We start from the raw sequence: 13,584 nt of genomic DNA, 5'->3' as shown, positions 1-13,584 counted from the left end.
CTAAGCAGACACAGAAGTAAGAAAGCCATAACATTTTACAAGCTATGAAGAAATTATTTTTGTTTACAATTCTGTAATATATTTGGCAATACATATCTAGAAATAGCTGCTGCTTCTATGTGAAGAAGAGTCTATGGTTCCTCCATGCTTTTCTTGTCAGATTTAGGGCTTTACTGGTGTCCAGCATGAGGTTAGAATTCCCTCATGTCTATGGGTTTGTGGATTAGTGCTTTATGGAATCGGTGAGAAATCCATTTCTGAATGTACCAGAAATGTATTTCAGATCAAGCTTTTACTGACACGAAAGAATCAAGTGTCTCTTAAATGGAATGATTTATCACAAAGCTAGAAACAGCCTTCTGGGTCTGTGTGTTGATGTTCTAATATAAGAGTGAATTTAACAAACTCTGGGCTGTTGTGTGGTATCTGAGGTATGGCACTTTGACCTTGGATAGTTTGGCAGATCTGGGGATGGCATGTGTCCTGATAAAAGAATATTGCAGAATTGACTCAAAGATGCAGCATGTTTGTGCTGATTATGGAAATGGCAGAAAGGCTTGCCAGCTGCCCATGGAACAGCACTGTAGCTTAATGCCTGAATCCAAATGCTGTCAATAGATACTGTTAAAATATTTACAGGTTTCAGAAAGGTTAAACAGCTGCTATAGAAGAGAGAAGAGCTTCCCTAATTACTGAACTTTTCTTGCTGAAAGATATATATGTAAGTAGGGAAAAAAACAAAACATGCACATCTCAGCAGTCCAGATAAGCATCTTTTTTTCCTTAAAAGCAATTTGTTCAGGCCTAGCTTTTCTACTTTATATTCTACTAAATGGGGAGGCTGCTGTGAAGGACAATGGGTGATGCAACAGGAAACACTGAGAAATGAAAGCTATACTTGATTATTCTCCTCATAAACACTGTGTTAAGTTTGACATCTCAATAAGGCTTCTCCAGGCACCTGCAAATCTAAACATTAGCTGTGAGATTTCTGTGCTGGTGAAATATTTGTATGTTGATGCATTCTCTGATGTTCAAAGCATTTACGATAATCTGTTTGTCTAATTTATGATTGAGGATTGCATTTGCCTATAGTAAGCAGTGGAAATAAGTGGCATTAAGTAGTTGTTTGACCATTGAGTAACACTGCTAACTGTGGCTATGTAAAACTAGGAATTAAATTTAACTTTAGGAATGGCTAATTATACTAATATGTAAATGCAGAGCATATCTTAAAACAGAGAAGATATTTAAGATGCTAAATTCCAAAGGCTTTAAAGGCTTTTGAATGCTTTATTTGAAGGATATCCGAGGGAGGCACAAACAAAACCTCAAAAAAAAAAAAAATGGTTAAATACTACTCTTGCATAACACAAAGAGAGCATAAAATCAAATCAAATGGCAAACCTTTAATTATATAAAGATAACAATTTAACATAGAAAATACACTTTTATTTAAATAACCAGTCCTAGTAATTCCAGCTTTTAGACTGAAAGGGGTGGGGGGCAGGGAGGAGCAGATAGGGATGAAGACAAATTTTTGAGGATGTATTTCCGAAGTCCGAATGAAAATGGTGCATTAGTTTTCTTTTATTTATTAATGTTGGGAGAATTGTAGTCTTTTTATTGCCAGTTACCATTCACCAGAATCTGTCTAAGAACCTACAAGTGTATCCCATAAGATGTTTAAAAACTGTTAAGGAAGTGAAGGCTGAGGTTGAAAAAGTAGCACTCACACTGGAAAGTAGAATTTGGCAAATGCCAGAAAAGTCTGTAAAAAGCCAAGTGAAAATGAAGTAGTTTGAGTTTGACTTCTTGAATAAGATAGCAAGATTATTCTTTTAACATTAATAATAATTTTAGGAAAATATACCTTCAGCTGGTTTACTGCCAAATTTCACTTACAATGTGGAAATAGAATTTAGGAACTGAACAGAGTTTTCAAAGTTACTGAAACTGATTCATAAAGCATCATGCAAAATGAGAAAATGCTTGGTTTCTGTGGAAGTGATAGAAATGTTCACCGACAGTATGTGTTGGGCATTAGCCCAGAGTTTCCAGTGATGTAATCCTCACAAGTTTTGTAGAAGGTGGTTGTGGTAGTTGCAGGCTGCTCGTGAGTTGCCCTCCCAGGTCTGTCAAATGTTTGGCTAATGCAATTACATAAAACCTGGTATTTGTTTACCTGTGCTTTGACTGAATTTAGGAGTAGCTGGAATGAACAGTTTTCCTGATAAATGACTGGAGCTTCATGGGAACTGTAGGCTAAATGGTTTATCATGTACTGAAAAGCAAGGAGGAAAAAGGTTTTCTTTGATGTTCCTGTTTTTTTTATATTAAGTAACAATTTTTGTTAGATCTGTAGTGTTCATATGTTTTAAAGGGCAAACTTGAAATTTGGGAAAGAAAATGATGAGAAGGATGCTCCTTTAGTATTTACTGTGTCTAATAACCCAAATTACAAAAAGAAGTCTCAAAAATGGCAAGGAATCCAGTGGTTCAGATGTGACTACATGCAATTTTTTCTCCACAGGACCATGCAGCATTCACAGTAATGGGTGGGTAAAGCTCTTGGGAATAAAGCAGGATATAGAGAACAAGGGTGTTATTTGCAGGAATCTGATCTCATTATTTGCTTGTGCTAATCGTTTAAAAACCAAAGCAGCAGAAATGCAGTGGATGGCAAACAGCACTTGCACAAGTAATGCATGTTCTGCTATGCCATAGTTTTTGAGGGTTTTCTTAAGTGTACTTCTGAAAAGTAGATTTGGGGGGTTTAAATTATATACCTTCAGTGTATACCTTCAGTGCTGGACTGATTTGGTAGCATCATCTCCTCTGGCGGTAAGATTGATGGAGAGATATACAACAGGTTAGCAAAGGCATATAGAGCTTTTGGAAAGCTTCATAAAAGAGTTTGGCGGAATAAACACCTGAAGAAAAGTACAAAGATCAGTGTTTACAGAGCTATAGTGCTGTCTACTCTCTTATATGGATCCAAATCATGGGTCATCTACCACCGCCACCTGCGACTCTTAGAACGCTTCCATCAGCGCTGTCTCCGTACAATCCTAAACATCCACTGGGCAGATTATGTGACCAACACATCTGTTCTAGAGCAAGCAGCTGTCACAAGTGTTGAGGCCATGTTGCTGAGAACACAGCTATGCTGGGCAGGGCACGTCTCAAGGATGAAGGACCACCGCCTCCCTAAGATCTTGCTCTATGGTGAACTTGCCACTGGCTGCCGCATGAGAGGAGCCCCAAAGAGGAGATACAAGGACTCCCTGAAACAACATCTCAGCCTTGGCCATATTGATCACCATAACTGGTCTACTCTGGCCTCCAATCGGGAGGTCTGGAGACACGCCATCTATAACGCTGCCGTTTCCTTTGAGAACGCACGCAGGATCACTCTCGAGGAGAAAAGACAACACAGAAAGAATCGTGTCCTGTCGACACCACCTAAGGAGTCTTTCCGCTGTCTTTTGCAACCAGACTTGTCTATCTTGTATTGGCCTTTTTAGCCACCAGCAGGCTTGTAGCAAGTGTGGGTAGAGCCCTTCCCAAATCTTCGTTTGCGAAGCCCAGCCATGGTACCTCCAGTGCGTAGTTCAGCTGCAGTACAATGTTAATGTAAGGCCTGATAAGACTGAGAAGACAAAACTAAACATTTAAATCCATAGCTAAAGATATAAAAACTTGTTTTAGTTAAATTTGGTGTGAAGTAATCACATGGCACTTTGAAACAAATACAGACCTTTTTTTGATAAGATGTACACAAGTTCTCAGTCTTCATGTGCTACAAGACATGGCAATACTTAGCTGTTGATATAGTGAAATAGCAGGCTGATGTTTTACTGTTGGAGCACCATCCTGCTTCCTTTCTGTCAGAATTAAAATTATATTGTCTCTCTCACTTAAAGTTAAAAACTTGAAGCAAAAGCTGACTTTATGTGTGTGGTGGCTAAAACTCAGCCTTTTTCTTATGTAAAACAATGGCATAACTTGGAGTTTCAAAGCTATTAAGAGTTAAGGTCTAAACCTTTCCTAATCTATAATTTGAATTTTCATTAAATTTAGGCTAATCTTGACACTGTAGGTTTTTGACATCATGTTATTTTAGTTGCCTTTGAGTTATTTAGGATGCTTTTTGTTTCCTTAGGCTTAAAATACAGCTTCCAGTTAGTTCACTGTGTCAACTTTGGGAAAATGTAATATGTCATAGTATGGTAAATTCCTGATAAGTGCCCTGTGTAGTGGACTCCAGAGGCTGAAATAGCATATACCAGCTTGTGCATGGAACTTGCCTAGTGGTACTTTCTGTCCAGTGCAATGTAAAGACATTGAAGTCTGAGTTCAGCTTAACTAGATTCATCCCATGGATGGCATCAGTCACATGCCAGTTCCAAGCTACAAGGCTGTAATTGTGTTGTCGTTCAAAAACCGTAACAAAAACAACAATAACAACAAAAAGGCAAGAGAAAGAAAAATAGAAGCTTTACTTCCATTTTAATAAGAAAATTCTTTTGTTTTGTTTTTCCAGTTTTGTTGGAGATCTGACGTAAAAAGGAAAATGAATAACACTGCTCAGATGACTCTCTTTGACTTAAGGCAATAGTGGAAGATTATAAATATTTTTTGTTTGTTTTGAAAAGAGAAGAAATGAATTTTACTTAATGTTTGTGAACTAAATATTATCATGATTGGCAGCCATAGGTTTTATTTTGGTATAAATCTCTATGCTAAACAGATTTTTTAACTTGTCCCCAAATAATTGTTTCTATCATGATTCACTGCAATTTCCATTTATAAAACCACCCCATCCCTTTTTTTCTTTTAATTCCGGAAATGGAACAGAATGCTTGTGTGAATTTTGAAAAAGGAGGTTTATAATTACTTGCCAGGAGCTTTGCTTCCTTTGGATCAGCTGGTTCAAAAATCAATGTTTTGATTAAAATGAAAAGTTGTGCCCAAAAGTGATTCCCTTGATAATTAGAATTGATTGATTGAATTTATCAAGGCAATTTAGCCAGTTTAAAATGGTTTACCTTGAAGTCTTTTACTAGTTGTAACTGTAGTGTTGCTGCTGTAACAAAGCTTTTCATGTTTTATTTTGGCATTTTACAGATATGAAAGGTTCAAAAAAGTATAAACACTTTAACATATTTCAGAGTAAAGGCTGTTAGGAGTTCTCGTGCTGGAAGTGTAGCCTTTTATCTCTGAAAACATGAAGAGAAAAAGCTCCCTTAAAACAAACCACCTAAGTCCCCAATGGATAGTTTATTTCAAACAGTGTTGAGAAATGTTCTGCAATTCTGCATTATGCAGACTACTTCAGTTAATTTTAAGAGTGGTAAACTCACCAATGATCCAAAGGCTGTGTTTCATGTTTAATTTTCTAACATTACATTTTGTAGGTCTAGTTCAGCCTTGACACCAAGGGATTGTTCTTATTTTAAATAAAATGCTTGGGGATGGGGGATTAGTTACAATAATACCAGTGCCAGTGAGATTTTATGGTTGTGCTTCTAAGCTGAAATCCACTTTGAAGGTTGATTGACTGCTCCGCACAGGAGTCAGGCCGGGCTGGCTGTTTGATGCCTGCATGTTAAATTTAACGACTTCAAACAACTGTCTTGTCAAACAAGTCGGATTTGTTTGACTCTGAACTGCCCTGCAGGGAATTTTTGCCTTTAGAGCATGGAATGTGACACTGCAAATAGCCTCGGGTGGATCCAGCTTTTGTTTTTAGCAACTAACACTTCCTGAACACAGCTATAAAATTGGACTGAGTTTTGCCCTTCCAGTTGTGTCTCTTTGCCTGAAGCCTTAGTAGAAATGAAAGTTACTGCTAAATCTAATAGCAATACTATTTATGTATATAAATACATAAATAGTGTTGATTTGAAACCTTGAATAAATGTGCCAATAGGCAAAGGGCTGAAGACTTTCAGTTTTCTGTTAAATGTTCTCATTTAATTTAGAGTAAGCTCTAAGACTTCAATACTGCTTAGCTTGTTAATGAATTTAAAAAATGTTATACTGGAGCAAATATTTCTTGTGACCTTCTTGATAGGGAAAATGATTACTGACAACAAAATAGGATTGGATTTTTGCTCTTCATTTAATGAGTCTTCATAAAGACTAGAGAAAGCTATTGTAGTTTCTAGATAATCTAGTATATATATATATAATCTAGATAATCTAGTATATCAAAGAAAAGAACCTGTCCCAAATTAGTGTAGATTTTGGTTATAGTTTCTTTTCACTTCATTGCCTTGGAAAATGTCCTGTCTGTCAGAAGGGCTTCAGAGTAGATCCATCTCTGCTATTGGCTTTGTTTCAGTGTTGTTAAATGCTGAAGTTTGTGTTAGCATTGAGAGCTTGTTTACTGGTTTGCCAAGTCTAAGGAATGCCTTGCTAGAGTTTATACATCTATATTGCAAGTGTTAAAATCTTGGACTCTGTGGGAAACTTGCTAATTGTTTGGCACTGTTTAGTCCCAGTATTGCTGTGCATACTGTAGACTTGTACACTGTGTTTTACCTGGCAAGTGTTTTGTTTTTTCTAGCATTGCACTCTGTTGAGAAACAAAAAAAAAAAAAGGGAACAACACTCTTCTGGATGTTTTGTGGGAGGCAGGTTTAGTGTGTTATGGTTTTGAGTGTGTTTTGAGGTTATTTTCGGTACTTGTTAGAAACACTACCAGTCTTTCTTTTTAAAGTGTCGAGAACTGTAACAATTATTACTGTGCCGAGAGTATCTTAAAAAAAAAAAAGGAGGCCTGAAGGGTGATGTGTCATTTTGCTGGGTTGGTTTTTTTTTTCTATTTGTTTTTCTTTTTAAAGAAAACCAGAGGTATTTAAGGAAGGGAAGGAACAAGGAAGTATTTTCACTTTTGTATGTTCTGAGCTACATTTGATTTAATGGGCATAAAATACTTTTTTTAATTACTAAAATACTTTTTTTTATTACTGCAGGTTTGAATGGCTGTCACAGGCCTTTTTTATAATATGTTGAGCTCAGAAGCCCAAACTTAGGCTCTGCAAATTTGTGGCAATCAACTAAAGAACTTTTTATTTTTTTTTATTTTTTTTTTTACTCTTTGGTTCTTTATTTTGGGTTTCTTTGGTAATTTTCTTTTTTTTTTTATTCTTAGATTTGCACTTCTCTCACAATGACACCCTTAAGATAGCCTTGTTGAAACTCTAGTTGTTTCCATTTATTACTGTGAAGAGAAGTGGCTAACTTGAGTTTTGTCTTCTTGGATTTCAAGCCATGGAGAAATTATCTTCCAGAAGTTTCAAGGCATGCAGTTTCTATGTATGAATTATTATTCAGATAAGTTACAGAAATTTGTCTTGCACAAAAGCTAGGTAAGTTTCAGGTAAATAAATGAAAAGCTTAGGCTTTTGACTTAGAAAGCTTCAAGCTTTCAGAGATCAACATCTTCTTTTAGTAGTTGGAAAGTTGTGATGGGTGAAAGGTATTTTATTACCACACACAGCTTCTTTCTGCTTTTACTGCTGTTGTACAAATCAAAAATTTCCTTCTTGATTTCTTGCTGATCTCATAGGGCATGTCTGCAGAGTGTGTGTGGTGGGGCTGGGAACGAATACCGGTCTCAAATGGGTTTATCACAGTTCAGCCCTGTGGTGTGTTATCAAAACATACATTGCTTTGTAAATTGTGCTTTAGAAGTGTGGTGCATCTTCAACCAGCACCACAGAAAACAATGTAGAGCTATTGTCTGACATACAGCCTCCAGCTACCTGTCTGCAGAATGATAACAAAAGAGTAATTATCAAAGTGGGGAATAAGAAATATACTCCACAGGTTTTGCTGCTTCTACTGGTTGTAAGGATTCTGAGTGTTTACTCTGGTGTGGCTAAGATACACTACTTCCTTAAGAGGACTGAGATATAATGGAGTAGCTAACTGTTTGTAGTGAATCCATTGGAACTGGGGTTGCAGTTCAGTCATTTGTTGCCCTCAGTAGCAGCACAGATCTGAAGGATTGCCATACCCATGGGGTGCAGTCTTCTGCCACGTGATAACACGGATATTTGTCGTATTGCAACATGTACTGGCTTGGAAAGTTGTTCTGGCATTGAAGAACACAATGGTAGTCGTGCTAGAGTTAGGTCAGTTTGTGTTCTGCTGTTCGTGTGGTTTACCACTTCTGTCATGAGAAAATAGAGGATAGTTGAAAAGGTGGGTGGAAAGAGAACTTAACAGGAAAACAGTCTAAAATCCACTGAATTTAAACTCCAGATTAAATGGCAGCAGCTGACCTCAAAAAATAATTCAGTTCAACCTAAAGATGCTGGATAGGATAATTGCATTGTACATAGAATCATGGTGCAAGACAACAGCTGATACACGCTATTACTGTTTGGTCTTATTACAAAATTAGAATTTTAAACCACTGTAAAATGACTGTTTGTCTCCTAAGCCACCATACTTCTGGTTTGGGAAAATACAAGATGCATTTGACGCACATAAGCAGGTCTTAGGAAAGGTTGAATGTATTTAGCAGTGTTTTAGGATTGGACATTTTTGTGTACTTTGCCAAGGATAACATTTGCCATTTTCAGTTTTCTTTCTTAAATCCGCTTTAGTAAAATTTAGCTTTCTTGCAGCTTTCAACAGGTGACTGGTGTATGGGATCTGGGCTGATTGCTGCTAATAAAGAAAAAGGAAAATTTGGGTCAGATTAAAAGTTTGAAAGCTGTTTTCTAACATTTTTGAAATCACGTATCTTAATTGTAGCCAAACTCTTAAATATCGGGTCACTTTTTCCTGGAATGATGTACTCCTCGATCATAAGTCTTCATTTTAATTCGTTTCTTGAAAGGTGGCATGCTTCTATTAGCTGGCTTATAATGGACACTTATTTCTTGGTGTTTCTTATGTTGCTAAGTTATACTGTTTACTTTATTGCCTTTGTGATTTTTAAAAAATTTTCTCTCCAAGTGATGTTGAGTTAGTGCTATTGGATGGAAATCTCTAGATTTGACTCAGAGAGCCAACTATTGCCTAAGCTGTTTTCTACTGGCATAGGCCAGTAGTGTTACCTGGTATTTTGATATCAAAACTGATTATTTTAATAACTTGGAATATTGCATAATTAATTGGCTGGCAGGGGATTGAAGTAGATGGGAGTTGGCTTAAATAGTGCCTGCAGGGAATGATCAAACAGTGCAGCAGCTCTTGATTTTTATCAGAACTGGGAGGATTGTTAGTGGCAAAATGAATTAAGCAATATGTCCGCTACAGATAGGCAAAAACTTTGGACCTTTTTATAACGTGTGACGCTTACTTTTGTCATCTGTGTAATTGCTTTTTCTTGCATGTTTTTTCTGCCAATGTTCTCCTATTCCTAGTCTGCACTGATAGCCTTGCAAAGGCATTGTAGTTTATAGATAAGGAAGCTTGAAACTGTTTTGGACTCATGACCCTTGTGGGTCCCTTCCAACTTGGCATATTCTGTGATTTAGGCTATACCAGTAAAAAGGAGCAAGCAGGCTTTGAATTTAATTTTGTGGTTTGCCTTACCCTTTTCCTTTTCTCATCCTTAACTTTTTGTTAAAGGAATTTTAAGTCAGATAATGATGTTATTTGCACATCTTCCTTCATAATACCTGACTAAGAAAAACAAAGTTTTCTTACACAAGTTTACTGTCAGCAATTAGCAATGAGCCTCAACTGTGTCAACAAACAATTTTAATGTGGGAATATGAATAGAATCGATTTAGTATTTCATGTTGTATTTCAAGGAGAAGTTGCTCATGCCAAGCAAAAACAAAGCTACTCATTCCATAGGAAGAAAGTCAAATAAGTTGAGTTTTTGCATATGCATGGACATTATCATTAGAGGCATGGCTACAAACACATGGCAGTGTTTCTGTTTGTTACTTCCCCATGATTGCTATTGCCTTGTCCTTTGTATCCTGAGCTATATTGTAATTACTAAAATTGTATCCTGGTTTTCCTTGTCTTTATGGTCCTGTGAAATAGCTTTCTTGTGGCTAAAGTAACTTGCTGTGAAATACAAGAAAGTTAAAGCTTTAAATATGTGAACATTTTAAAAAAGCTATAAAATCTGAAGACAGCATCTTCTACTACTTTTAAATCATTCTTTTAGGAAAGTTTTACTTCTTGCCTAACTTTTGGGTTGATTTTCAATGTGTTTGATCTCTGAACCTCAGAAATATGTATTCTGTGGTCACCTGCTTGTGATAATCTGACATCCTCTGTATCTTAATGCAATATCTTGGAAACCTTGAAATTATTCTTTACCTCAGCAGCTTCCTTCATTCTGTGTTTTGCAATTTCACGTTGAGGACAATTAATAGGTGTGTTTAAGATAGCTTAACCATTTGGTGGTTCAGTGCATTTTAAACATGAGAATAAGGCTACATTACACTTCCAGGACATAATGCTTTTTTTGACAAATTTTTAGCAGAAAAAGAAAGGGAGTGATTACTTAAATCATTGAAATGTGAATAAAAGCAGAGATGAGGAGAAGAAAGATTATGAAGGAAGGAGAGGTTAGGAATTAAGTGAAGAAGGAGAAATAAGACAGTTAGGAAAAATGAACAAGAAAATGCAGTAGAGGCAGTGGAAGCAAATAATCAAACAAGAGCTGTATCTAGCTGAGGGTTTTATTTGGCACCTGTTGTCACAATATCTGAACATATTTCATAGACATTAATAACGGTTCTGAAGTAAATTGTGTCTGGGTGTTTCTGCCACTTCTTGTTTGAGTTATGGTGGTCTTTTGGGGCACAGAGAAGGGTAAAGTTTAGAGTGGGAAGGGGGTTCCCATGCTTTATAACTCCTGTACTTGCTGAGGAAAGGTGCTCTGAGAAAAGCTTTCAGATTCTGGATTTGCATGTTTATTTTATTCTGAGGTTGTTTGTTTTATTTTTTTATTATTATTTGTTTTGTTTTAATTCCACTAGAGGGTTCTTTCAGTTATTTTGCACTGACAGGACTCTGTGTCACTCTTTCTTGCTGACTCTTTCTTTTGCATTGACATTGCCCCAAAATATTGTGTGTCTGAGAGTTATTCACTCTTTGGTCTTAACTCTGCTGCAAAATAATCTGTTGTTTGGGAACATCTGTGGTAATATAAAGGTAATAAGCAAAAGGGAGATGATACAGAAAGGGAAAAGAGAAGGATGAATAAAAAGGTTTTCAACTTTTGCAAAATTTTATTAATTATGGAGTAGATTTACAAATAATTAATAATCTTCAATACTTTTGGCAAATACTTTAAAGCTTTTTTGAAAATGATTTGTGATATAGAATGTGGGCCTGCATGCATGTACAGTCCTTGTCGAGGAATATGTTTGCTATGGTCTGGCAGCTTATTTTTGAAAATTAGGCAGCTTGACTTTTAAAGGGAGTCTACCTCAAATGCATATTGACAGAATTTTCCTGTATGGTTTGTTGTGGTCTATCTGTCCTCCCTCCTCAGGGCTGAAAACTGTGCCAGGGACTGCTGGTCCCAGAGTCTATGTGCTCTACTAGGAACAACTAGAAAGGAATTTAAATTTAAACGATCTGTTTTATAGATATCTGGTATACAAGTCACCGGTTCTGCATTGTCTTTTCGAACACCATCTGTCTCTAATCTGCTGCTAGCTGCCATATTGACCTATGAATGAAGCAAAAAACAATTTATTTCTTGATTAAGATTGCTGTTCAAGTTCTTATTTAATTTTATGAGCCATAAGGAGCGTTGTCTACTAATATCTATGGTATCAAGACTAGAACACATTGTAGTGAGTTTGTAAAGCTGGTATGGATTACTTTGGAGAGCAAGTGAAGATTGTTAGTGAGGGGAGAAGCTAAAATGCTTTGGTTGACCCTGGTACCAGGAAGAGGAGACACATAAACTAATTAATAGAGCAAGAATGTCAGATCAGCACCATGTGGCTGAAAATTTCAAAGGATACAGGTGGTCATTTTTTATTTTAGTTCTACAAAATGTGTATTCCTTCCTTTCTCCCAGTTGAAATGCTTTAAATACAAACTCTTCATTCCAGGTAGTACTACTGAGTTGTTAATGGATGACCTTTAATGCAATATTGCCCAATGTTCTCTTCTTTCTTACAGAAAGATCCAGACTACCTGAAGCTCTGGTTGGATAGTTTTGTTTCTAGCTATGAACAGTTTCTGGATGTGGACTTTGAGAAGCTGCCAACTAGGTATGTAGAATTACATGTTCATCCATCCTTGATATCTGAAACAGACCTGGCTGAGAGCCCAGTCTTGTTCAAGGGCAATACTGCCTTTAAAGAAAAGAAAAATTTTTAGATGTCAGGTGGCACTACCATTCATCTGAAGGTCAAGTTGGGTTAGGAATGATGAAACTAGGCAAATACTGGTATTTGCGTTATCTTGGGAGCTGGCATGAGTATGCCGTGTTCTTGTTTGTGGAAATATAATCATTATTCCTGGTGCATTTTTTTGAATAAGCATTCATTAAATGTTGCATATGAAATAGTATTAGTGCTTGTTATCTGCATCATCAGTGACTGAAGAGAATCAAGATGTAAGTAAAGAGTTTTGTAATTTTATTTCAGGGTGTGCTTTAAGATTAACGATGAGATTAAATGCTTAATGAAAGATTTGCTTGTCTTAGCTGGAAACCTTTTAAAATATGCACCAGTTATAGACTTTAAAGTGATTTCTTTGCATCCATGAAGACTTCACTTTAGGGTAAGAGTATTGCTGACTTCACTCATGTTGCTGACCAAAAGTTCTCACATATAATCATGAGATGCTATTGAAGTCTAATTTCAGAGTTTTATATTTAATATTTTAAATTTGTATGCTGTGTTATCATGATTGTGTTTTCATGTCTAACTTTGCAAATGAGGAATAGAAACTTAAACACTGGATGTTTTCTTGGATGAACTAGGGGTTTTAAGAAAAAACAAAGGTTATGGGAATCAGAATTCATGAGAACTGGTGTCATTATTATAGCTGATACCACTACTGATGTTTGAAAGCAAAGAATGGTGCTCCCTGCATGATGGCTGCAGTCCAAGCCCTGTTGAAATCAATGGAAATTCTTTAATGGGCTTTGGATCAGATCCTGTTTGAAGTGTAAGTGATAGCTTCTACTGTTACAAGGAAATGAAGAATGCTGCAACTGGATCTTGGTGGATAAAACTTGGGCTTCTCAGCTCTTTGTATTAAAATTTTCCTCATCATGCCTATGTGAATACAAAATATGTAATGCAATTACCAATAAGCAAGACCTTCAAATTAATTGTGTGCTCTTTCAAAAGATATGTTTTCTTTGCAGTGTCAAAAATGCATCTTACAGTGTTTGGTTGAGGAAAAGAGTTTATCCTTTAACACAGGTTATCTTTATGCTTTTTAATATTAAAATATGAAGGGGGAAGAGAAGAACGTCTTGGTACTTCGACTATAGGTGCTTTTCAGTTTATTTGTAGCTTAAGTGGTTTTTAGTTTGTGTTCATGGGTCTTGGGTTGGTTTTTTTTCAGCAGCATAACAAACATGAAGCTTAGTTGTTGAGAACAATAGTAGCACCTTCATTG

The 13,584-nt window shown here is 36.4% G+C and overlaps 1 protein-coding gene across 1 annotated transcript in view; it reads left to right on the top strand.

Annotated features, from left to right (window-relative positions):
- The window catches only part of NBEAL1 (neurobeachin like 1), an 81,303-nt gene that overhangs the window by 7,322 nt on the left and 60,397 nt on the right, over nt 1–13,584 (top strand). The window contains exon 3 of the mRNA XM_017834161.1: nt 12,130–12,221. Coding sequence (XP_017689650.1) covers nt 12,130–12,221 — 92 coding nt within the window. The remainder of the gene's footprint in view (nt 1–12,129; nt 12,222–13,584) is intronic.

The sequence above is a fragment of the Lepidothrix coronata genome, unplaced genomic scaffold (assembly GCF_001604755.1).
Source record: "Lepidothrix coronata isolate B3197 unplaced genomic scaffold, Lepidothrix_coronata-1.0 Scaffold7, whole genome shotgun sequence".
Taxonomy (NCBI): Eukaryota; Metazoa; Chordata; class Aves; order Passeriformes; family Pipridae; genus Lepidothrix; species Lepidothrix coronata.
The sequence above is the reverse complement of the archived record's forward strand: the minus strand, read 5'-3'. Positions and strand labels throughout refer to the sequence as shown.